Genomic DNA, 24,638 nt, shown 5'->3' with positions numbered 1-24,638 from the left:
GGGCAATTCTTTGCTCCAATGTGCATGACCTTCTCATAGCTTGGATATAATTCTTCATCTCCTTCTCCTCTACTTGTTATCTTTGGGGATTCCTCTTCCAGCTTTCCCTCTTTGTGAATCCTTTTAAGGAAACCTCCGAATCTCCTCTCCTTCCTTTTATCACTTAGGCAACCAAATCCTGTTCAGAAGAAATGGATCCTAAGGAGCTTAGCCGAGATTGGGTGGCAGAGCCGGTGGCGGGAGGCGGGGATGGTGCTGGGCAGACTTAAATGGTCTGTGCCAGAACTGGTGGTTGGGAGGCGGGGATAGTGCTGGGCAGACTTATACGGTCTGTGCCAGAGCCGGTGGTTGGGAGGTGGGGATAGTGCTGGGCAGACTTACACGGTCTGTGCCCTGAAAAGGACAGGTACAAATCAAGGTAAGGTATACACAAAAAGTAGCACATATGAGTTTATCTTGTTGGGCAGACTGGATGGACCATGCAGGTCTTTTTCTGCCGTCATCTACTATGTTACTATGTTATTTAGGCAACCAAATTTCTCTTCACCTTTTACATCAGGAGTGGGCAACCATGGTCCTTGCTGGCCACAACCCAGTCGCATTTTCAAGATCTCCACCATGAATATGCATGAGATTGATTTGTATGTACTGCTTCCATTGTATGCAAATATTTATTTACCCAATCTTCAATTGGCATTTAAAACGTGTGTAATAAATAATAATAATAATAATAATAATTTTGTTCCCTCCACATCCCTCCTGGTGATGAAATAAAGACTGAAATACAGATTTTTCAATGATTGCAATTCTTATTCTACTTGCATCTGTTGTACTGCACATCTGGACAGTGTTCAGTGTTTTGCAGAAGAACTAAGGCAGGAGGACCAAGGTGGGAAGGGTGAGGTGGAGATGGGATCAGACTGGAGGGCAGAGGCTCAGTGTGTCTAACAGTGCAGGACCTCATTGGGAAATCAGGAGAAAGACCTCCAAGTAGGCAAACAGTCTGACAGCCAGCCATATATGTTGAAGTTGCAAAGCGATACTGGGACCACAGCACCTCTGTAGGATAGCAGGAAGATGAGCTCTATGCAGACAGCCTTTAAGGCAGCCAGATGGAGACACAAATTGGCAGTGGCTACTGGATTTCCCAATAAATGATTTGCAAAGGAAGCAACCATCTGACAGTGCAGCAGCATGGGGAGGAGAGCGAGAGGAAAGCCAGTTGCCGGAGTGCTAGTTGGGCCAGAGACATTCCAGTGCCTGCAGACATCACCATATTGTGTTACTTTATATCATTTGTGAGAGGGATTTTCTCTCTTTCTTCCTCAAAATGTACCACCTGTTCCTCTGATCCCATTCCCACCCACCTTCTTAATGCCATCTCTCCTGCTCTTATTCCTTTTATCTGTCACATTCTCAACCTCTCACTTTCCACTGCGACTGTCCCTGCTGCCTTTAAACATGCTGTGGTCACACCTCTCCTTAAGAAGCCTTCACTCGACACTACTTGTCCCTCTAATTACCGACCCATCTCCCTCCTTCCTTTTCTCTCCAAATTACTTGAGCGTGCTGTTCACCGCCGCTGCCTTGATTTTCTCTCCTCACATGCTATTCTTGACCCACTACAATCTGGTTTTCGCCCTCTCCACTCAACCGAAACTGCGCTTACTAAAGTCTCCAATGACCTATTACTGGCTAAATCCAGAGGTCAATATTCCATCCTCATTCTTCTTGATCTTTCCGCTGCTTTTGACACTGTCGATCACAGCATACTTCTCGATACCCTGTCCTCACTTGGATTCCAGGGCTCTGTCCTTTCCTGGTTCTCTTCCTACCTCTCCCTCCGCACCTTTAGTGTTCACTCTGGTGGCTCCTCTTCTACTTCTATCCCTCTGCCTGTCGGCGTACCTCAGGGTTCTGTTCTTGGTCCCCTCCTCTTTTCTATCTACACTTCTTCCCTTGGCTCATTAATCTCATCCCATGGCTTTTCCTACCATCTCTATGCTGATGACTCCCAAATCTACCTTTCTACCCCTGATATCTCACCTTGCATCCAAACCAAAGTTTCAGCATGCTTGTCTGACATTGCTATCTGGATGTCTCAACGCCACCTGAAATTAAATATGACCAAAACCGAGCTTCTCATTTTCCCCCCCAAACCCACCTCCCCGCTCCCCCCATTTTCTATTTCTGTTGATGGCTCTCTCATTCTCCCTGTCTCCTCAGCTCGAAACCTTGGGGTCATCTTTGACTCTTCTCTCTCCTTCTCTGCTCATATCCAGCAGATTGCCAAGACCTGTCGTTTCTTTCTTTACAACATCCATAAAATCCGCCCCTTTCTTTCCGAGCACTCCACCAAAACCCTCATCCACACCCTTGTCACCTCTCGTTTAGACTACTGCAATCTGCTTCTTGCTGGCCTCCCACTTAGTCACCTCTCCCCTCTCCAGTCGGTTCAAAACTCTGCTGCCCGTCTCATCTTCCGCCAGGGTCGCTTTACTCATACTACCCCTCTCCTCAAGACCCTTCACTGGCTCCCTATCCGTTTTCGCATCCTGTTCAAACTTCTTCTACTAACCTATAAATGTACTCACTCTGCTGCTCCCCAGTATCTCTCCACACTCGTCCTTCCCTACACCCCTTCCCGTGCACTCCGCTCCATGGATAAATCCTTCTTATCTGTTTCCTTCTCCACTACTGCCAACTCCAGACTTCGCGCCTACTGTCTCGCTGCACCCTACGCCTGGAATAAACTTCCTGAGCCCCTATGTCTTGCCCCATCCTTGGCCACCTTTAAATCTAGACTGAAAGCCCACCTCTTTAACATTGCTTTTGACTCGTAACCACTTGTAACCACTCGCCTCCACCTACCCTCCTCTCTTCCTTCCCGTTCACATTAATTGATTTGATTTGCTTACTTTATTTATTTTTTGTCTATTAGATTGTAAGCTCTTTGAGCAGGGATTGTCTTTCTTCTATGTTTGTGCAGCGCTGCGTACGCCTTGTAGCGCTATAGAAATGCTAAATAGTAGTAGTAGTAGTAGTATTTCTATTTTATGATTTAAGATGACTGGAAATATAACCATAAAGGTATCGTCTGCTCTTGGGATCCAGAGGACTATCTCTATGAAGGGAAAAGCCTTCCTCTTTCCTTTGTCTTCAGGGGCCCTGTGGGACAACAATGTTCTCTTTCAGGGCCCTACTCATAGGGTGGTCACTCAGACCTCTCACCCAAAGGAAACACTTTCCAAAAATTATATAAGAAATGTTAAGCATTACAAAGAAAGAAAAATACATATAATGTTCTCATTCTCTTGTAACTGTTCCTGTCCACACATTACTTCCAGAAGTGGAGGAGTAGCCTAATGGCTAGAACAGCAGGCTGAGAGCCAAGGGAGCTTGGTTTAAATCCCACTGCAGCTCATTGTGATCTTGGGCAAGTAACTTAGAGGCCATTTTATACCTATGGGCTTCTTAGCATTTACCCCCGGATTATATATATGGTGCCTAGATTCCGCACAGAGATGCGTGCATAACTTAATTGGTGGGCTGGGGTAATTAGCATTTTTAACAGCACCTAACAAGCAATAATGAGTGCTAATTGGCAATAATTACAATTTATGTGTGGAAATCCCTAAGCGTTTTCTATAAAGAACTGTGCCTAAATTGCAAGTGGGCAGTTCAAAATAAACACATGCAGCTGAAAAGGAACATGTTTATGGGCGTTTTGTGGGCATTCCAAAATTTTCACACGTAATTACAGAAATACAGGTCAGTGCGCCTAAATCTACACACACAGATTTACACCAGGTTTTTATTGGTGTAAATGAACACACTTAGATTTAGGCGCTGCGGTATCAACTAAGTGTATTATATATACCACGCCTAAATTTTATAGAATACGCTTATTTCCACATGGAATTTTTAGGTGCCATATATAGAATCTACCCTTAGCGCATGCTAATGTCACTAGTGCATGCTAAGCTTGAATAAAAGGGCTCATTAACCTTCCATTGCTTCAGGTAGAAACTCAGATTATAAATCCCCCTGAACGTATACTGCTTTCATAGTTTGAGGGCAGTATAAAAGAAATTGAAAATAAATACTGGGTACGACCACACATCCAGCATACTGTCTAGTAATTGGTTGTGAACCTTTCTTTTAGAATTCCCCTTTGAAACCCAACTATGTTAGATGTCTTGACTACATCCTCCCCAGCAGCAGGATAAGGAAGGGGATACAATGGAGTAGGCAGCATTATTTCAGTTAATTTTTTTGTTACATTTGTACCCCATGCTTTCCCACTCATGGCAGGCTCAATGTGGCTTACATGGGGCAATGGAAGGTTAAGTGACTTGCCCAGAGTCACAAGGAGCTGCCTGTGCTTGAAGTGGGAATTGAACTCAGTTCCTCAGGACCAAAGTCCACCACCCTAACCACTAGGCCACTCCTCCACTTAAGAGTAGCAGCCTCTGTTCATGAGATTCACAGAATTTGGACAAAGGTGCACATGATTTCTACTAGAGTAGGTGTAGGGTTTCCTTAGAGTAAATGAGTTGTTATAGTGTATGTGCATTTGTAACATATTATTTGCTTCATTATATATAATCCCAGACACCGAAGGATTCAGCTTTTGATGTCCCTCTAAGCACTGTCCCTACTGTATTTTTTTTCTCAAAATATTTTATTAATTTCCAAATATACAAAAACAGGAAAACAATGATGGAAAAACATAGGAAGCAATAAACACAACAGGTGGGAAAGGAAAAAAGAGAAAGGAAAGAAGAGAAAAAAGGAAGGGAAAGCATCCAGGTGTTTAACAAATAAGTCCTTTGTACAGGTTTAAGGTGTGGCCTGAATAGTTTGGAGGTAGTTGTCCAAAATAGACCAAATTTTTTTCTTAGATACTATTGTCCGACTTTTCACAGCCATGGTGAGCTCAAACTTCTGATGCTGCAGGACTGTATTCTACCAGAAGTGAATATTCAGCAAATGTGCATTTTTCCAGTTTTGCAAAATATGCCATTGAGCAATAGTGAGGAGAATATCCAATAGTTTTGATTGCGGGGAGATCAAATCAAAAGTTGCATGAATGGACTTAAAAATTACAATTGAATAAGTCAGGTCATCAGTTATGGGCAAAATTTGTTGTATAATATTCCAAACAGCCTTCCCTACTGCATTGTACCCCTAGTCTTTCAGTGAATTTCCACTACCCATCCCTGGCACCATATGTCTGGAATAAGCTTCCTGAGTTGATACATCATGCTCCTTCTCTGGCTCTATTCAAATCCAGGCTAAAAGCCCACCCTTTTAAGGTTGCTTTTAACTCAACCCCTTATTCACCTGTTCAACACTTATGTTGCTTTAACTTATGCAGTCTTCCTATATAATAATTCTCACCTCCAACGTTCTAATGTGCCTAGTACCGTGGCTCCCTCGGAGGTGGTCTGCTAGGCAGTTTAGAATGCACTGACGTCAGTGATGTCACTGACAGCTGATTCCAAGGCACGGGGAGGAGTAGGGAAACACGCGTGTTTCCCTACTCCTCCCCCTGCCTGGGAAACAGCTGTCAGTGCCCCCCCTCAGCGCAACACCCAAGCCCCTGCCCTGAAAAAACCGCGAGCCAGGCAGGGGGAGGGGTAGGGAAACACGCAGAGTGTGTTTCTCTACTCCTCCCCCTGCCTACCAATCAGCTCTCAGTGTCCCCCCCCCTCAGCACATCACCCAAGACCCTCCCCCTGCCGCATCACCAAAGCCCCTACCCCCCCCTCGGGCACATCAACTCCCTCGCCACCCGCAGCCGCCAATACTAATGCTGTCCGGCCGCTGCTGCTTCTCCTGTGGAGCAGCAGCGGCTGGTACAAAAAGAAAAAAGCCCAAAAAAGATTTTTAACCTGAAACGCGGCTCCGTAGACAGCCATCTGGCATTGGCTGTCGTCACTGCAGCCGCTCCTCCTCTCCCCTCCACATCACTGCCCCTGCAGTAAGACCCCGGAGCGCAGCGACGTCAGAGGGGAGAGGAGGAGCGGCTGCAGAGATGACAGCCAATGCCAGATGGCTGTCTACGGAGCCGTGTTTCAGGTTTAAAATCTTTTTTTGGCTTTTTTCTTTTGTACCGGCCGCTGCTGCTCAACAGGAGACGCAGCAGCGGCCGGACAGCGTTAGTATTGGCGGCTGCGGGTGGCGAGGGGGTTGATGTGCCCGAGGAGGGGGTAGGGGCTTGGGTGATGCGCCAAGGGGGGAGGGGAGGGTCGCTGGACATGGGTGGCTGGAGGGGGCCAGGGGGAGGGAGGATTGCTGGACATGGGTGGCTGCAGGGGGAGAGGAGGGTCGCTGGACATGGATGGCTGCAGGGGGGGCAGGGAAGAGGGAGGTGGGGAGGGGGTCCTGAGACCAGATGGGTAGCTGCAGGGGGAGAGGAGGGTTGCTCGACATGGGTGGCTGCAGGGGGGGCAGGGGGAGAGGAGAGTCACTGGACATGGGTGGCTGCAGGGGGGGCAGGGGAGAGAGGTGGGTTGCTGGACATGGGTGGCTGCAGGGGGAGAGGAGGGTTGCTGGACATGGGTGGCTGCGGGGGGGGGGCAGGGGGAGAGGAGAGTCACTGGACATGGGTGGCTGCAGGGGGAGCAGGGGAGAGAGGAGGGCCGCTGCACATGCGTGGCTGCAGGGGCAGAGGAGGGTTGGTGGGGAGGGGGGTCCTGAGACCAGATGGATGGCTGCAGGGGAGACAGGAAGGACGCTGCAGGGGGGTGGGATTACCTTGCTAGAGCCCGTTTCATTGCCTACTGAAACGGGCCTTTTATACTAGTTTATAGATAATACCGAAGCATTATCACACAGTAAGAATCATTATAAACAAAACCATAAGATAGCAAGCAAAGTCAGTTAGATAACAGTAACTTTCAACTAGACCTATTTTTATCTAATTTTTAAAAAGTTTTATAGTAATTACAAAAGAAAAAAAGAACAAAAATAAACCATAAACAACTCCCATACTTCTAATTTTACCTACTGTAAATACATTTCCCAACCTGTTCAAATCCTCCCACTTCAAGAATTCAACTCGTACAAAAACACAATGCAACAGAAAGGGTACCCACGTTGCATCCCATTTGCCCAGGTGACCCATACACACTGCTTTCAGCCATTCCATCTCACAAATATGTAGCACTTTCCTCAGCTCCTTTAAAAGGGAAGGTAGTGATTCTGATTTCTATAAGCAGGCCAGGATCAAGTGACCTGCAGCTAGGCACAAGGACAGCATTCTCTGCTGTGCCATTCTGATGCTCCCTGTTGACCAGATATACTGCTAGATTCCATGATAGCTGTACACTCAGCCATCCTGAAGCCTAGCCTGCATTGTTTTTCAATTAGAGAGTTGCACGGGCACAGAAACCCATCCCCATCTGTCCCTGCTGGAATCTTACCCGTCCTCATCCATCCCCACTGCAATCTTACCCATCCCCTCCTATTTCCGGAAGGGTCCAGGACCTTCTCCAGGGTGCTTCCTTCTTAAAGGGGAATCCTCTGCTCTCTTCTGCGATAGGCCCTCCTCGGCCCCTATGTTCTTGGCCTTTGCTGGAGCTCCCTCTATTGGTCCTTTTACATCATCTCACAGGCTTTTCACCATGAGAGCTCCCTCTGATGGCCTCTTCAGGGTAGGGCATATCCTGTGTTTATCACAACCCACAGAGTAATTCTGAGCAGGCTCTCAGATCTTACACTAAAACTACCTATTTTCCACAGAACAAGTATGGGAAAAAAATTGGGTTGGTCCTTTGACAGGCCATTTTAAATTTCTTTTAACCACAAGTACAACAGCCCCTACACTTGGAAGTATGGTAAAGAAACAACGAATTCCTAAAGCTGCTGCTCGCATTTCAGCTTCTGCCTCTGTCCAGACCAAATGCTTAGACCAAGACAAGATTCTGGTTTCATTCATGAAAGAAGTGCAAGAACTAAGAGAGGAAGTGGCAAGACTAAGAAACATCTGTGACAACCAGAAATTCATCACAGAGATGCATGCTGAAACACTGGGGACTTCCAGCAAAGGGAGAGAAGATCTCGAGCAGACAGAGGACAAATGAACGCAGGGCACCAGACCCTGCAAAATCAACCCTCCAACTCCATCTTCTGTTGAACTAAAGAATTGGTTTGCAGTCCTGGAGGCAGAAGAGCTAGAAACATCTCAAAAAACAGGAAGAAATGACAATCAAAAATCCCAGCACCGCTGGACAAGTGGCTAATAAGAAGCGAAAGGTGGAGATGGTTGGAGATTCATTTCTGAGAGGTACTGAGGCACCCATCTGTCAACTGGATGCTGTCCAGGGAGGTGTGCTGTCTGCCTGGTGCGAAGATGCATGGGAAGATTGTCTAGACTCATCAAGCCTTCTGACCACTCTCCTATGCTGCTCATCCATGTTGGCACGAATGATACTGCTAAGTATCATATGATACTTCATGGCTGTGGGTCAGAGAGTGAAGCACCTAGGTGCACAGGTGGTGTTCTCATCTATCCTCCCTGTTGAAGGTAAAGGCAGAATGAGAGAAGCTTGCATCCTGGAGCTAAATGCGTGGCTGAATAGATAGAGTGCTTTGGTTTCTTAGACCATGGGATGATTTTCCAAGAGCTACTGAGCGGTGATAATGTCCATCTATCAAGGAAGGGGCGGATTGTCTTCAGCAACAAACTAGCTAAAGTACTAAAGACAGCTTTAAACTAAAACTGCTGGGGATGGGTAAAAAAGGACCGAAAGCCATAAATAAACCCCAAGGAAAGTAGGACATTGAATGCCCCTATAGAAGAGGGAAAAAAAGAGTAATACCTGGAGAGCCCTGTATACCATTGGCCTGCAGTACGGGAAACAAACCTGTAGATCTAGAGACTATAATGATAGAAGCAGACTTGGATTTAGTGGTGGTCACGGAGACGTGGTTCATGGAGAGACATGACGGATATAGCTATACCTAGCTATAATCTATTCAGGAAGGACAGGGTAGTAAAAAAGGGTGGAGGAGTGGCATTATATACTAAGAATGATATTAAAATGATGGAACTGTAGGACACATGGGGTACGGAAGAAGCGTTGTGAATGGAAAGAGGGAAAGGAAAATGTACAGTGGGGGAAATAAGTATTTGATCCCTTGCTGATTTTGTAAGTGTGCCCACTGACAAAGACATGAGCAGCCCATAATTGAAGGGTAGGTTATTGGTAACAGTGAGAGATAGCACATCACAAATTAAATCCGGAAAATCACATTGTGGAAAGTATATGAATTTATTTGCATTCTGCAGAGGGAAATAAGTATTTGATCCCTCTGGCAAACAAGACCTAATACTTGGTGGCAAAACCCTTGTTGGCAAGCACAGCGGTCAGACGTCTTCTGTAGTTGATGATGAGGTTTGCACACATGTCAGGAGGAATTTTGGTCCACTCCTCTTTGCAGATCATCTCTAAATCATTAAGAGTTCTGGGCTGTCGCTTGGCAACTCGCAGCTTCAGCTCCCTCCATAAGTTTTCAATGGGATTAAGGTCTGGTGACTGGCTAGGCCACTCCATGACCCTAATGTGCTTCTTCCTGAGCCACTCCTTTGTTGCCTTGGCTGTATGTTTTGGGTCATTGTCGTGCTGGAAGACCCAGCCACGACCCATTTTTAAGGCCCTGGCGGAGGGAAGGAGGTTGTCACTCAGAATTGTACGGTACATGGCCCCATCCATTCTCCCATTGATGCGGTGAAGTAGTCCTGTGCCCTTAGCAGAGAAACACCCCCAAAACATAACATTTCCACCTCCATGCTTGACAGTGGGGACGGTGTTCTTTGGGTCATAGGCAGCATTTCTCTTCCTCCAAACACGGCGAGTTGAGTTCATGCCAAAGAGCTCAATTTTTGTCTCATCTGACCACAGCACCTTCTCCCAATCACTCTCGGCATCATCCAGGTGTTCACTGGCAAACTTCAGACGGGCCTTCACATGTGCCTTCCGGAGCAGGGGGACCTTGCGGGCACTGCAGGATTGCAATCCGTTATGTCGTAATGTGTTACCAATGGTTTTCGTGGTGACAGTGGTCCCAGCTGCCTTGAGATCATTGACAAGTTCCCCCCTTGTAGTTGTAGGCTGATTTCTAACCTTCCTCATGATCAAGGATACCCCACAAGGTGAGATTTTGCGTGGAGCCCCAGATCTTTGTCGATTGACAGTCATTTTGTGCTTCTTCCATTTTCTTACTATGGCACCAACAGTTGTCTCCTTCTCGCCCAGCGTCTTACTGATGGTTTTGTAGCCCATTCCAGCCTTGTGCAGGTGTATGATCTTGTCCCTGACATCCTTAGACAGCTCCTTGCTCTTGGCCATTTTGTAGAGGTTAGAGTCTGACTGATTCACTGAGTCTGTGGACAGGTGTCTTTCATACAGGTGACCATTGCCGACAGCTGTCTGTCATGCAGGTAACGAGTTGATTTGGAGCATCTACCTGGTCTGTAGGGGCCAGATCTCTTACTGGTTGGTGGGGGATCAAATACTTATTTCCCTCTGCAGAATGCAAATAAATTCATATACTTTCCACAATGTGATTTTCCGGATTTAATTTGTGATGTGCTATCTCTCACTGTTACCAATAACCTACCCTTCAATTATGGGCTGCTCATGTCTTTGTCAGTGGGCAAACTTACAAAATCAGCAAGGGATCAAATACTTATTTCCCCCACTGTATTTATATCAGAGTACTATACAGGTCACCTTCACAGTCAGAGGAAATGGACAGAGACTTAATTGAAGACATCAAGGAGGTTTAATAGACAGGAGATGAAGTGACGTCAAAACGCTGAAACCAATTAGGTTAGTCTGAGTTTTCCTTTACCCGCGGTGCTGTCATCCCCATATACTCAAGACAAAGCAAGCAAACCTATGAGCTGCTGCATCTACGTTGTCGTTCTTTATTGTTGGCAGCATTTTTATTTAATCTCACTTATATTTTCAAACATGCCAGCTTGTGCAGCTTACGGATGTACAAAGAGGAAGCATAAAAACGGGATAACATTTCATAGGTAGAGTAGTAATTTGTTATAAATCTTAATCAGTGGTCAGTTGAAGGGGCTGGTTACAGGGACACCCTAGTACGTGTTATATTCATGCAGAGATGTTTTTCTCCTGATAATAGTCCATGAGAATCATGTGCTTAACATTCAGAGTTTCTATCTATTTATTTATTTATGATAGTCATATCCCACATTTAACATGTATTAGGTTGAAACCTGGGAGCATTTGAAAGCTTTTTTTTTTTACCTGTGCCTAGATGGTTTGTGGGAACTTGCTCCTTCTATTTTGAAGAATGCAGTAGTATATTATAAAAATGCACTTAATATTGATTATTACTATTATTTACTACTGGTTGATATACAGCAGTCAACTTCATGCTTTGTTATATAATTTTTAATAGTATTTTTCTCAGTCATTACCCAAATACAAATAAAATTATAATGTTAATTATATGACCATGTCTGCCTCTTATGGTAGCTTTTGTTAATTAAAACCGTGTCAGAAAAATATTTGCAAGTGCGATTTTATTATGCAGGCAAACAATACACCGCCGAAATACAAAATAGCAAGCAGCACAGTATTAGTCGTCAAGTTTATACAAAGTTGATTATTTTCAGTGGAAAATAAATCTGTTGGCTGCCTGCTATGTGAATATGCTATCACTGTTTAATTATTGCTACCAAGTATTACATATTTAGAGCATATGCCTTAAACATAGATTGTTTACATTTGTTTATCTAGACCTTACATGCACTTGGTGTTGCTTATTAAACCCAAAGGCAAAACGAAAGTGTGGTTAAACAATTTAGTATAAACTGTGTTGTGTATGACTTTACTTGTTATGAAATGCTTTGAGTCCTACTGATCTGTACATCTATTGTGTTATTTTGGCGGGTGGAAACAGTCAGGGGGGCTTATAGGGAGGGAGAGGAGTATGGGAGGGGAAGGGTTCTTGGGGTAAAAGTAAAAGTTTTTATTATGCCATGTTGGATGGTTTACTGTTTTTTTTTCTTGATCTGTATGAAGCTTATCAACCAACATGTTTTGATTTTAATAAAGATGATTAAAACATAAAAAAATAAGTTTTGGATGTTACTGAATTCTATTATTCTGTCTCACTGTATTTCCAGTTTTGGCACAGTAATAAGTCATCACAAGAACAAAATATAAGAAACCCAATGGGCTGCATTAGGGGCTTATAGTCCATTTAGTTATGTTTCAACAAACGAGAGATCTGTTTGACAGAAAATATTTATTATTTTGACTTATAAACCACTTGTCCCTGAAACATGCTCAAACAACAGAATAATCCATTTGTGTATCTAAAAGGTAAACTTCTACAAAACAGATGAAGATGAGATTCCATGTGCCCCAATGAAAGGAGAGTTTAATTCAACTTCCATTTAATTTCATTATATTCCATCATCTTTATAACACCAGGCTTCCCAAGGCGGATTACAACAACATTTAAGATGAACTCATCAGGAAACAGGATATCCTCACTGAAATTTGGCCATCTGTATTGTATACAGTGTATTTATTTCATTTTTAGTGTAGAAAAATGAGCACAAAATACAGAGTTTAAAATTGCTGTTTCTAGCAGCTATAATAATTTTTTAAGCTGTTTTAGTGATATTCAATTGTTATTTCATGATATTTATATCTACATATGGGAAGCTTTGAAATAAATTAAAAAGCTGTCCAATAAGTACCAAAAAAACAAAATGAACTTTTGTCCTCCACCTTTTAAGGTACTGCCTATCTAATTGAAACAGCTTTTGACTTGTTACAGATGGAACAACAATTTAAAAAAAAACCGACAATGTGGATGCAGCAGCTCATAGGTTTGCTTGCTTCGTTTTGAGTAAATGGGGATGACAGCTGTGCTGGGAAGGGGAAAGTCAGAGTGTCCTAATTGGCTTCATTGCTTGCAATGGACTAGATAGGCTCACTTCCACTCCTGTTTATTAAACCTCCTTGGAAGACATCCACAAGATAGCTAGGAAAGGGGAAGCACTACTGATAGGTGATTTTAATATGCCAGATGTCGATTGGGGCATCCCTGCTGCAGGGTCATCTAGAAGCAAAAAGATCTTGGATTCACTATAGGAAGAATTGCTTCAGCAGTGGGTAACAGAAACAATGCAGGACGGAGCTATTCTGGACCTGGTGCTTGCAAATGGAGAGAATGTTTCTGACATCAAAGTGGGAGACCATTTGGCATCTAGTGATCACTGAATGGTGTGGTTCAATATTAAGACAGGGGAGAGGGCTCATTCGAGATTGAAGGTCTTGGATTTCAAAAGAACTAACTTTGCCGAGATGGGGGAATTTCTCAAGGGAGAGTTAGTAGGCTGGGAGTAGCGGAAGGAAGTAGAGCAGCAATGGACAAGACTGAAAGGAGCTATATTAAAGGCAAATAACCTTTTTGTTAGAAAATTACATAAAAGTAAGAGGAAAAGAAGGCTGCTCTGGTACTCAAACGTAGTAGCTGAAAAGATAAGGGAAAGGAGGTTAGCCTTCACAAGACAACTCAGGAAGAAGACAGGCAAGAATACCTGGATAAGTTAAGAGAAGCTGGAAAAGCTGTCAGGAAAGCAAAGCGGCATATGGAAGAAAAGATAGTTAATATGGTAAAATTGGAGGATAAGATGTTTTTCAGATATGTAAGTGACAGGAGGAAGTGCCATAATAGTATTGTGAGGCTCAAAGCTGAGGGGGAGGATTATCTGGAAGATGATAAGGATAAAGCTGAACTGCTTAACAATTATTTCTGTTCTGAGTTCATGGATGAAAGGTTGGGGATAGGACTGCAGAAAACAAATGCTAAAGGGGAATGATGTATGGTAGACCAAGACCCTTGTTGGTGAGGAGCTTGTTTAACTAAAAGTAGACAAAGCGATGGGGCCTGATGGGATACACTCGAGGGTGCTCAAGGAACTTGGAGTAGTTCTTGTGGCTCCACTGACTGACCTTTTCAATGCTTCCTTAGAGACTGGAGTGGTCCTGGAGGACTGGAGAAGGGCGGATGTGTTCCCCTTGCACAAGAGTGGTAGTGAGGAGGAGGTTGGGAATTACAGACCTCAGTATGACCTCGGTGGTGAGTAAGCTAACGGAAACACTTCTAAAGTGGAGGATTATGAGGTTTATTGAACTGAATGGAATGCAGGACCAGAGGCAGCATGGCCTCACTAGAGTCAGGTCATGCTAGACGAATCTGATTGATTTCTTCAACTGGGTGACTACAGTTGGACGTGGGAGGGGTGCTGGATGTGGTATACTTAGATTTCAGCAAAGCCTTTGCACGGTTCTGCACAGGCAACTCATAAATAAACTGAGTGCCCTCGGTATGGGACCTAGAGTAACTGATTGGTTGAATGGAAGGAGACAGAGGGTAGTGGTAAATGGAGCTTGCTCTGAAGATAGGGATGTTATCAGTGGATTACCACAGGGATCGGTCCTAGGGCCAGCTCTTTTTAACATCTTTGTGAGTGATATTGTGGAAGGGCTGTCTGGTAAGGTTTTTCTCTTTGCAGATGATACCAAACTCTGCAACAGGGTGCACTCCCCAGAGGGTGTGGATGACATGAGGAAGGACCTAGCAAAGCTGGAGGAATGGTCTGATATTTGGCAACTAAGATTTAATGCTAAAAAATGCAGGGTCATACACTTGGGTGACAAGAATCAGAGGGAACGATACAATATAGGGGGTGAAGTGTTTCTGTGTACAAAGGAAGAGTGGGACTTGGAGGTGATTGTGTCTGATGACCTTAAAGCTTCCAAACAGGTAGAAAAAGCGATGGTCAAAGCCAGAAGGATGCTTGGGTGCATAAGGAGAGGGATGACCAGCAGGAAAAAAGAGGTGATAGTGCCCTTGTATAAGTCTCTGGTGAGGCCCCATTTGGAGTACTGTGTACAGTTCTGGAGACCGCACCTATGGAAAGATATAAACATGATGGAGTTAGTCCAGAGGGTGGCTACAAAATTGGTAAGCAGTCTTGAACACAAAACATACAGGGACAGGCTTATGAACCTCAACATGTATACGCTGGAAGAGAGGAGGGAGAGAGAAGAGATATGATAGAGACATTATCTCAATGGCATTAATCTACAGGAAGTGAACCTTTTTCAACTGAAGGAAAACTCTGGAATGAGGGGGCATACAATGAAGTTAAGAGGGAATAGGCTTAGGCAGTGGAGTAACTACGTGGGGCCACAGGGGGCTGGGCCCCCCAAATTTGCTCTGGGCTCCTAGTTTGGCTGGCAGGAGTCCCCAACCCCTGCCAGCTGAAGCCTTCGTCCAGTGCTGGTCTCCGGCGCCGCTGCATTGCTTGCCCTGCTCACTCCTTCCCTTGGTGGAGGGGGGCAGCGGCAGGGCGGTGGACCAAAATGTGCCTCCCCCACTTTGGACTCTGCCCCCTCCCACCTTGAGGTCTGGCTATGGCCCTGGGCTTAGGAGGAATCTAAGAAAGTATTTTTTCATGGAAAGGGTGGTGGATGTGTGGAACGGCCTCCCTGTGGAGGTCGTGGAGACGAGGACTGTGTCAGAATTTAAGAATGCATGGGACAAGCACATGGGATCCCTTAGGAAAAGGAAGAGTTAGGGGTTACAGAGGGTGGGCAGACTGGATGGGTCATTTGATCTTTATTTGCTGTCATGTTTCTATGTTTCATCATGCAGTGTCTGGATTCTCATTTTTTCTGCTACTGATGCCATGCCTATGATTGCTGTTCTGATCTGAAATGCTTTTAAAGAAAGTATCTGTGATGCTTAAAAAATGCTGTGGCTTATCTATAATATCTGGTTCCTGCAACAATGGCAAGTCCAACATGAATCTTACTAGTACATCAAGTAGAACCACCATTGTAAACACTGTTGGATATAAACTGCCGAAAGAGTTTCTCCCTTATATGGTAGGGAAGCTCCACCTAGCACACCCCAGGATGCACTGGGCAGCGCCACTGGAAGAAGGAGGGAGCTAGAGGTCCACTGGACCTCTAGCCCTCTCTGTCTGGCAGGGCTGGTGGAATGCAGTAGGCAGGGTATGCACAGCACGGGTTGCCAACTTTCGAGGGGCGCCAGAAACTGCCATGCATAGCTGTTGCGCTGTGCTTCACTGGCCACTTTTGCCATACACTACAGCCCTCCCAAGACCTACCTTGAAGGCCAGGGCCCGCCCTGGTGGTATAGTGGACTTTGCGGCTATGGGGACAGGAAAGAATCCCATTCTTTCCTGCCCACTCTTGCTACTTCGTCTCTGCTTTGCTCTTCTGAGCTGCGGGTGGTGTCACTGTGTTTTAAAAATGGTTGCGAGGTTTCCAGCGGCAGTCTCGCCAACCATTTTTTTTTTAACATAGTGGCACCATCCGCAGCACAGAAGAGCAAAGCAGAGATGGAACAGCAGCAGCGGGCAGGAAGATTGGGATTCTTTCCTGCCCCCGTTGCCGCAGAGGCCACTACATCACCAGGGTGGGCGGACCCTTCAAAGTAGGACTGTAGTTATGCGGGAGGGGGATGGTGGTGACGGCAGCAACTGCAGTTGTGGGGGAGGGAGGTTTTGGCACAGTATAAGCAGGGCCGCTGAGAGACTGGGCTGGGCCCGGGGCAAGGCCGCCCCCGCCGCCGCCTCCCCCGAGGTCGTCGTCATCACCGCCCTCCTCCATCCACCACCGGGCCCCCCTGAATTCAAATTATAGCACCTCACCTTGACCTCACTCTCTGTGAAAGAAGCGCAGCAGCAGCAGTCTGCAGAGTGCCTCACTTTGGGCCTTCCCTCCCTGTGTCCCACCATCGTGCAAGTTACGTCAGACGAGGGCGGGACACAGGGAGGGAAGGCCCGAAGGGAGGCGATCAGCAGACTGCTGCTGCTGCGCTTCTTTCACATGGGGCAAAGTCGAGGTGAGGTGCTATGATTTGAATTCAGGGGGGCCCGGCCCGGTGGTGGACGGAGGGGGGGGGGGGCGGGTGGAGGGGACTGCGGCGCCGGGCCCCCCTTGGAGGCCTGAGCTCGGGGAATTTTGTCTCCCCTGCCCCCCTTCTCGGTGTCCCTGAGTATTAGATAAACTCACAAAATTATATTAGTGGGTTTCAGGCACCGGGACACCACAACCATTCACTACACGCCTATACATGGAGAAAAAAAACCTAAGTAAAGTGACCCCACCTACAATAAGGTGTGGGCACAGCTCACCATCATAGAAAAAAAACCTCCACTTACTTCACAGTGTAGGAACGTTATCTCTCTTGGTCCCAATGTCCAGAAAGCCCACTACCATTCACAGGAAAGGCCAAAGGCGGTACAGGCAGGGCAGCAAAATCGAACATTCAATGGTATTTTTTCAAACCTTTGTGTTCTTCTCAGCCTTTCAATCTGGCCCTCCGCCAATTAGAGCACTCCCAGATGCCTGACAGGGAGCCCCTGTTTCGCTAGAAGCTGCGTCGGGAATCACGTTAGGAATCTCAATCCCAATCCTGTGTACTGACCATTTGTAACCCAGGAGGTAATGCGCACATGGCAATATTACTGCGGGATGCCTCATTGTGCCCTGCGGTATGTCATTTTTTGTCGTGGTAAGCACATGTTACAAAGCTGTGGTAAGCACTAAAAGGACCCCTTAGACTCAAAGCCCTCTGGGGATAAAGAAATACCTTCTGCGCCTGAATGTAACTTGCCTTGTACTACTAGAAAGGCATGAGTTAAATCCAAATTCCTCTTTCCCCTTCCCCTTCTAAACAATTGTAATGCACTCAAGCCTCAGCTAGTAGGGAAGACTGTTGCTATGGTTGGGGGGAGGGGGGTGTATCAGGGAATAGGCTCAGGTGGGATTTCCCATAGAACCCTTAGGAGCCCTTTTACTAAGCTGTGGTAAACGGTGCCCTGAGCTAGTGGCGTTGCTGTTTTTGCCTTGCACCAGAGCCCCTTTTACTGCAGCGGATGAAAATTGGAAAAAATGAAATGGTCGTGCAGTAAGTTTGCACTTGCCGCACGGTCATTTCGGAGGGAGCACTGACCTCCACCCATTGAGGTGGCAGTAAGGGCTCCCGTGCTAACCTGGCAGTAATCGAGCAGCGTGCAGCACTAAGCAATTACTGTCAGTTAACCTCCTGCGGTAATATTTTTCCCTAATTACCAGTAGTTCCGGAAATGGCATGTGCTGGGGCAGAACTACCGCCGGCACCCGCATTGGGCTTGCGGTAGTTCCGGATTGGCGCCCGGCAACTTAATAAGAGAAGCTGAAATTGCCAAGCCCGACTAGATGGAGATTAAAATGAGAGAAAAATGTCAGCCTTCATAAACCAAATCACATATAGGAAATATTATAAATGGCATCCAAATTTGGGCAGCAAAAAAAAAGAAAGTGCACCAAGTGATATTCTACAAATTGCTCTCCAATTTGGGTAAAGCAAACCAATTCAAAACTGCATAGAGCAATATAAAATCAGAAACTTAAATTCTATCTAATTGCTATTCAATTAAAAGAGAAATTATATGCGAGAGGATACCCGAAACGCATTGTTAAACATGCATATAAGAGAGCCCTCTTTAATCATAGAGAGTTTTTGCTGGAATCCAAGCAACAAAAAGCAGAAAAACGGAACACTCCTAGCATCATGCAGTAGACGTCTTTATCTCCGAAAATTACAAATATTATTTATAAACATTGGAACATCTTAACAATACATAATATTTTTGCAGAACAAAAATGTATGGTGTCCTACTCGAGAAGGGCAAATTTAGCTGATATATTATGTCATTCTGATATTTGGACAAACAGAAAGTCTGTTCTCGTAGGTCACTTTAAATGTAATAAGTGCATTATGTGTGATGTTATGGAGGAGGCAGATCAATTTTGGGATCCAATTAGAGATCAATGGATTCCTTTGAAGAACTCTACTGATTGTACTTCAAATGGGGTGATTTATATGATTACATGCCCTTGTGGTTATAGATATATTGGTCAGACAAAGCGCATGTTTAAAATTCGACTGAGTGAACACAAACACAGCATTCAAGCCAGTAAAACACATATGCCTTTAGCTAAACATTGTTCGGAGATGAAGCACTCCTTTGAGCAACTTAGATGTATGATTATTGAGCAAGTTATCAACAATGGTAGGCGTGGTGATATTTCAAGAGTATTACATCAAAAAGAGCAGAGGTGGATTTATCGATTGCAAACTGTCAGCCCTAATGGGCTGAATGGTCCGATGGAGTGGGCTGCCTTTTACTGATTGGTTTAGGGCAGAGGAGGTACTGAATGACGTCAGTGGGGGAAAGAGTCTCCCTCTGGGCGTCCTATAAAAACATCCGCCATTTTGTGTCTGTATGGATATGAAGAGAAATGTATTGTGCTTTCTTATTTTTTCTCCTGATGAAGTGAGCGAAACAGTGGGAGTCCTAATCCTGTCGAGGAATAAGAAAGAGTGGGAGTAAAACGTGGACTTTAAGACGTTACAGCCATGGATGTATTTAAAGAGAATATAAACAGTGATTGAGCTTTTGGAATAAGGCAAAGCTAAGTGCACATATAGAACTGTTCAACCTGGCTGACGTTTTTGTTGAATTACATTTTTTCTTCTTTTTTAGACCTATTACAGAGTTTTATGGGTCAAATTTAGGATCTGATGAGCATTTGAACTGTGGATTTATAAAATTGGTCTTTCCCATGAACCTAAACATTGCAGATTTTTCTCTCATGACTAGATATAGATAGGAGAGTTTTTCTCTGCGGTGTTGGGTAGGTGGTGGTAGCCGATGATGAATGTCAGTCAGTGGTGTCCTAATGTGAAAAAAGGTACCCTGGGCTTATGAGGCTACATATAATTAAATGATAGTATAGCAGTTCAAAGACTCATTTAAATCCTGTTGATTTGGAGCAATTAGATAGAATTTAAGTCTCCAATTTGGGTGCCATTTATAGAATAGTGCTTTTGGGCGCGAGGATTTACAGCAGCTGAACCCTGGAGTAAATCTCCATGCCTAAATTAGGCACGGATCCCCCAAATTCTGTAAAACCTCGCACAAATCCTAGAAATGCCCCTGATGCACCCATGTCTCTCCCATGGCCACACCATTTAAAGATCCACATGGAAAAATTTATGCGCATATCTTTATAGAATAGCAATTATAAAGATGTGTGTGTAAATTCCAATTATTGTCAATTAGCGCCAATAATTGTCAGCACCCAATTAGCACTAATTGCTTAAGCAATTAAATTGTGTATTCAATTTTAAGCGCTATATATAGAATTAGGGGGGATATTGCACGTGTGTTGCAAAATTAGAATCACTACCAGTAACTGTGCAAAACTGATTTCATTACAATACACATTTTCAAATTCAACAGAAAAGCTAGAAACTGTTAATTTCTAACTTAAATTTACTTTTGTATTTGCTACAGGCATTCCTGCCTCTGAAAAGATAGCTAAAAATGACCTAGAAAACATGAATAAATACAAAAAGCTGATTAAAGATGTTGGCAAAAAGCTTCACATAGATCCAGCTGTGATTGCTGGAGTCATTTCTCGGGAGACTCGTGCTGGAGCTACCCTTAATGATGGTTGGGGTGAGAAGGACAACACCTTTGGTTTGATGCAGGTATGTGCTGACACTGGTAAAAGAAAAATACGGGAAATGCTATCACAAAATAAATACACTGAGGAATTGTGTGATAACACAAATGTTTTAATCATGCTACAAATATGTGCTCTTCATTCTACATATAAGAAATATTTATAAGACTCCATACTGTCCTTCACTAGTTCTATATGTTCCTGCCCCCATGGCCTTACCAAGTCAAAGCAGAGAGGAAGTCTATACCATCTGGTTACAGTATCCCCCTTCTGGGATGGCTGCAATGGTAATGCCTGTCTTATGTAAGTTAGACTACCTTGGTGTTTTTATGTGTGGTTGGGTTGGTAGATAAGCATTATTCCCCAGATTCTATATATCAAATCAAATCAGTTCTTGTACACCGCTAAAATCCCCTTTTCAAGGTGCAGTGCGGTTTACATTACATTTTTTAAAATCATTTATTTATAATTTTTCATTTTACAAGGGTCACTTGCAAACAGTAAGTAATACAGAGATGACTGTACATTAATACAAGATAAGAAGAAAACAATCCCAACTAGATATATGGATTATATACAATCTTTCTCTTTCTTAGACCACAAAATAAATAGGGAGAGTGAAACAAGACAAGGAGATCAATTAAACAACAGTAAACCAAGAAAACGTGGTATTAACCTGATTATCCCCAGTTATTATTTATCTGAATCATTATTCCACATTGATTGTCTGGTTGGCTTCTTCGAACCCAAGACGGTGTATAGTCAATTAATTTTGTTGGAAACATACTTATTGTCCAATATTAGTGGAAATAATAAACCTGATTTCATTTTTTTTTTCTCTTTTAAAACCAGAAATTATTTAACAATATAAACACTTCACTTCTTTTGAATTAATATACTAAGAGGAATCATTTTATATTACACTAGTAAAAGAAGCCCGTTTCAGAGCAAATGAAACGGGCGCTAGCAAGGTTTTCGTCGCCAAAACCCCCCTCCGTCCCTGGGCAACCCCTTCGTTGTTCTGGCATTGCTCCGCCCCCAATGTCATGACGTTTGACGTGAGGGCGGGGCCCGGAGCGATTTCCCATTCCCTGCCTCCCTCCCTGCCAACCCCTTTCGTTGTTCTGCCATTGCTCCGCCCTCAAGGGCGGTGCCCTGAGCGATTTCCCACCCCCCGCCTCCCTGCCTCCCTCCCTGCCAACCCCTTCGTTGTTCTGCCATTGCTCCGCCCTCAAGGGCAGGGCCCGGAGCGATTTCCTACCCCCCGCCTCCCTCCCTGCCAACCCCTTCGTTGTTCTGCCATTGCTCCGCCCTTGAGGGCGGGGCCCGGAGCGATTTTGGTGGCTTCACCACCACGAACCTTCGAACCTTTTTGAAGGAAGTCAGAGCTTGGCTTCACTGACGTCAGTGTCCTCAGAACGTTGAGGGTGAGTTTTATTTTAGTAGATTATTATATATATCTACACACCTTCACTTGTCACTCAGTTTTCTATGAAGAGGTAATTGACTTCAGATCCCCGGTGCGAATTCACTTTCTCTCGAATTGCACCGCTCCGCTGTACTGCTGGATTTTACCATTACCAATGCAGTTACTCGCGAACCTACAAAAAGAAGCCCGATATAAGATAAGTGCCTTTCCCTACTCGTAAAGCGAAATAGTAGAAGTGCAGGGGAGGTACTAGCAAAAAGAGGAGTAATGACTTATGAGGATGCCCGCGAGTAACCCGCATTGGTAATGGTAAAATTCAGCGGTACAGCGCAGCGGTGCAATTCGAGAGAAAGTGAATTCGCACCGGGGATCTGAAGTCAGTTACCTCTTCATAGAAAACTGAGTGGCAAGTGAAGGTGAGTAGAGGTAACAATAGAATTAGAGCTCATTAAGCATACCATAGACGGACTTAATTATTATATACTAGTAAAAAAGGCCCGTTTCTTAAGGCAAGGAAACGGGCGCTAGAAAGGCAGTCCTCCACCCTCCCTCGCTGTGTGACTCTGTCCCCTCCCAGCCTCCCTGGCCTGCCACCCACCCAGTTCAAGGCCCCCTCATGCCCCTCCCACCGAGTTCCAGACTCTGCCCTCCCTCCGTTTTCAACACCCCCCTCCATGTTACGGACCCCTGTACCCCCCTTCTGTGACCCTGTCGACCCCCCCTTCTCGCCGAAAACCGTTCCCTGCTGCCGTCGAGTACCTGTGCTGACGGGGGACCCCAACCCCCGTCAGCCGAAGTCCTGTTCTGGCCTTCGCGGCGTTGCTTCCTCAATGATCTTCTGTTCAAGTTTCTGTGCGTGCGTCTGACGTCAGATGCACGCAGAGGAACTTGAACAGAAGATCATTGAGGAAGGAACGCCGCGAAGGCCAGAACAGGAGTTTGGCTGACGGGGGTTGGGGTCCCCCATCAGCACAGGTACTCGATGGCGGCGGGGGACGGTTGTCGGCGGGAAGGGGGGTCAACAGGGTCGCGGAAGGGGGGTCCGTAATGCGGGGGGGGGGGGTTGAAATTGGAGGCAGGGCGGAGTGTGGATCTCGGTGGGAGGTGCGTGAGGGGACACGGGATGTTGATGTTCGTCGGGTGGGGGGGGTGGTTTGGTGATGCGGCGAGGAGGGGTGTCTGTGTTGACCCACTCCCTGCCACTTGCTTCGAAGTGGCAGGGAGCGGCGCACTGACAGCTGATTCCCAGGCAGGGGGAGGAGAAGGGAAACTTCCGTGTTTCCCTATTCCTCCCCCTGCCTGGGTCGCTGTTTGCTGCTGGCTGGGTCGCGGTTTGTTGCTGGGCATCGGGTTGGTGACTTCACCTGAGGCGCAGCCAATCAGTGGCACTTACGTCACTTTGATCTACTGCACCTAGCAGACCACCTCCAGCGGAAGCCAGGCAGCTTCAGAACGTTGGAGGTGAGAATTATTATATAGGAAATGGCAACTAAATTTCCATGCAGAAATAGAAACGTATTCTATAACAATGCACTTAACTGAATTGTTTAACTAGCTAATCAGCGCAGTTAAATGGATGTCAACAAGCAATTATCAGCACTAATTGGCATTAATTAAGATTTATGTGCACAGCTCACTTAGCGTATTCTTTAGGGTGGTGCGCGTAAATTCTAAGTCGCATAGTTGAAAAGTGGAAGTGGTTATGGGAGTAGAGTGGGCTGGTCATGGGCGTTGCTAAAATCTATGCACGTTGTTATAGAATACACCCACTCTGCGCATAATTTAAGCATCAGGATTTACACCAGATTTTATTTGCCGTAATTGACCACGACTACATTTAGTCACGCGGAGCAGCATTCGGTATATTCTATAACGTATGCCTAAATTAAAGTGTACTTTATAGAATCTGCTTTGATTTCCACGTGGAAAGTGAGGCGCGATGTGTAGAATCTAGCCCTATATGGAGTCAGATTCTTCATTGGTACCTGAGTATGCGTTAGGGCCAGGTCTTGGACTTTGTGTGAATACTCCCTTGGAATTTTTATTCTGTGTCCAGTGTGAAGTGAATGTGATAGGACAGAGGTCTTAATCAACCCACTGCCTGCTGTTTGTTTTCCCCTTGAGTGGAGCAGTAGCTTGGCCCTCAGTCTGACGGGACTAATGAGAAAGAAGCCATTCTCAGCATATGGGCTACTGAAGAAGTTCAGTGTCCACGATTATTCCTTTTTGGATAAGACCGCAGTCAAAATGGCTGTTGCAACTTTCTGCAACAGCCTTGTGGCAACCATTTTAAGACTGGAGCTATCATGGGCAGGAGCAACCACTAGACCACCAGGGATTCTAAGGTAGGCCCAGGGAGGGACTATGGGGAATGGGAGGGTGGTGCTTGTGGTTGGGGGAGGGGTCAGCAGCTCTATGCTGGGGTGGGGGGTCAATGATTTCAGTTCTGGCCGAAACTGAGTGGCAAATTTCAGTCATAGATGCAGTTTCAGCCTAAACCAAAAACCCTGGTTTCAGTCACTTTCTAAAGTGGACCCAGGAAGGATCGAAAGACTGTGTTGAACTGGAGGGGCATAGGTTGTCCTGAACCTGGG

General features: G+C 45.3%; 1 protein-coding gene across 1 annotated transcript in view; it reads left to right on the top strand.

Annotated features, from left to right (window-relative positions):
- The window catches only part of LOC115469688 (lysozyme g-like), a 54,812-nt gene that overhangs the window by 19,327 nt on the left and 10,847 nt on the right, over window positions 1–24,638 (top strand). Inside the window, exon 4 of the mRNA XM_030202476.1 lies at window positions 20,444–20,640. Coding sequence (XP_030058336.1) covers window positions 20,444–20,640 — 197 coding nt within the window. The remainder of the gene's footprint in view (window positions 1–20,443; window positions 20,641–24,638) is intronic.

This window comes from Microcaecilia unicolor, chromosome 4, assembly GCF_901765095.1.
Source record: "Microcaecilia unicolor chromosome 4, aMicUni1.1, whole genome shotgun sequence".
Classification (NCBI taxonomy): domain Eukaryota; kingdom Metazoa; phylum Chordata; class Amphibia; order Gymnophiona; family Siphonopidae; genus Microcaecilia; species Microcaecilia unicolor.
The sequence above is the reverse complement of the archived record's forward strand: the minus strand, read 5'-3'. Positions and strand labels throughout refer to the sequence as shown.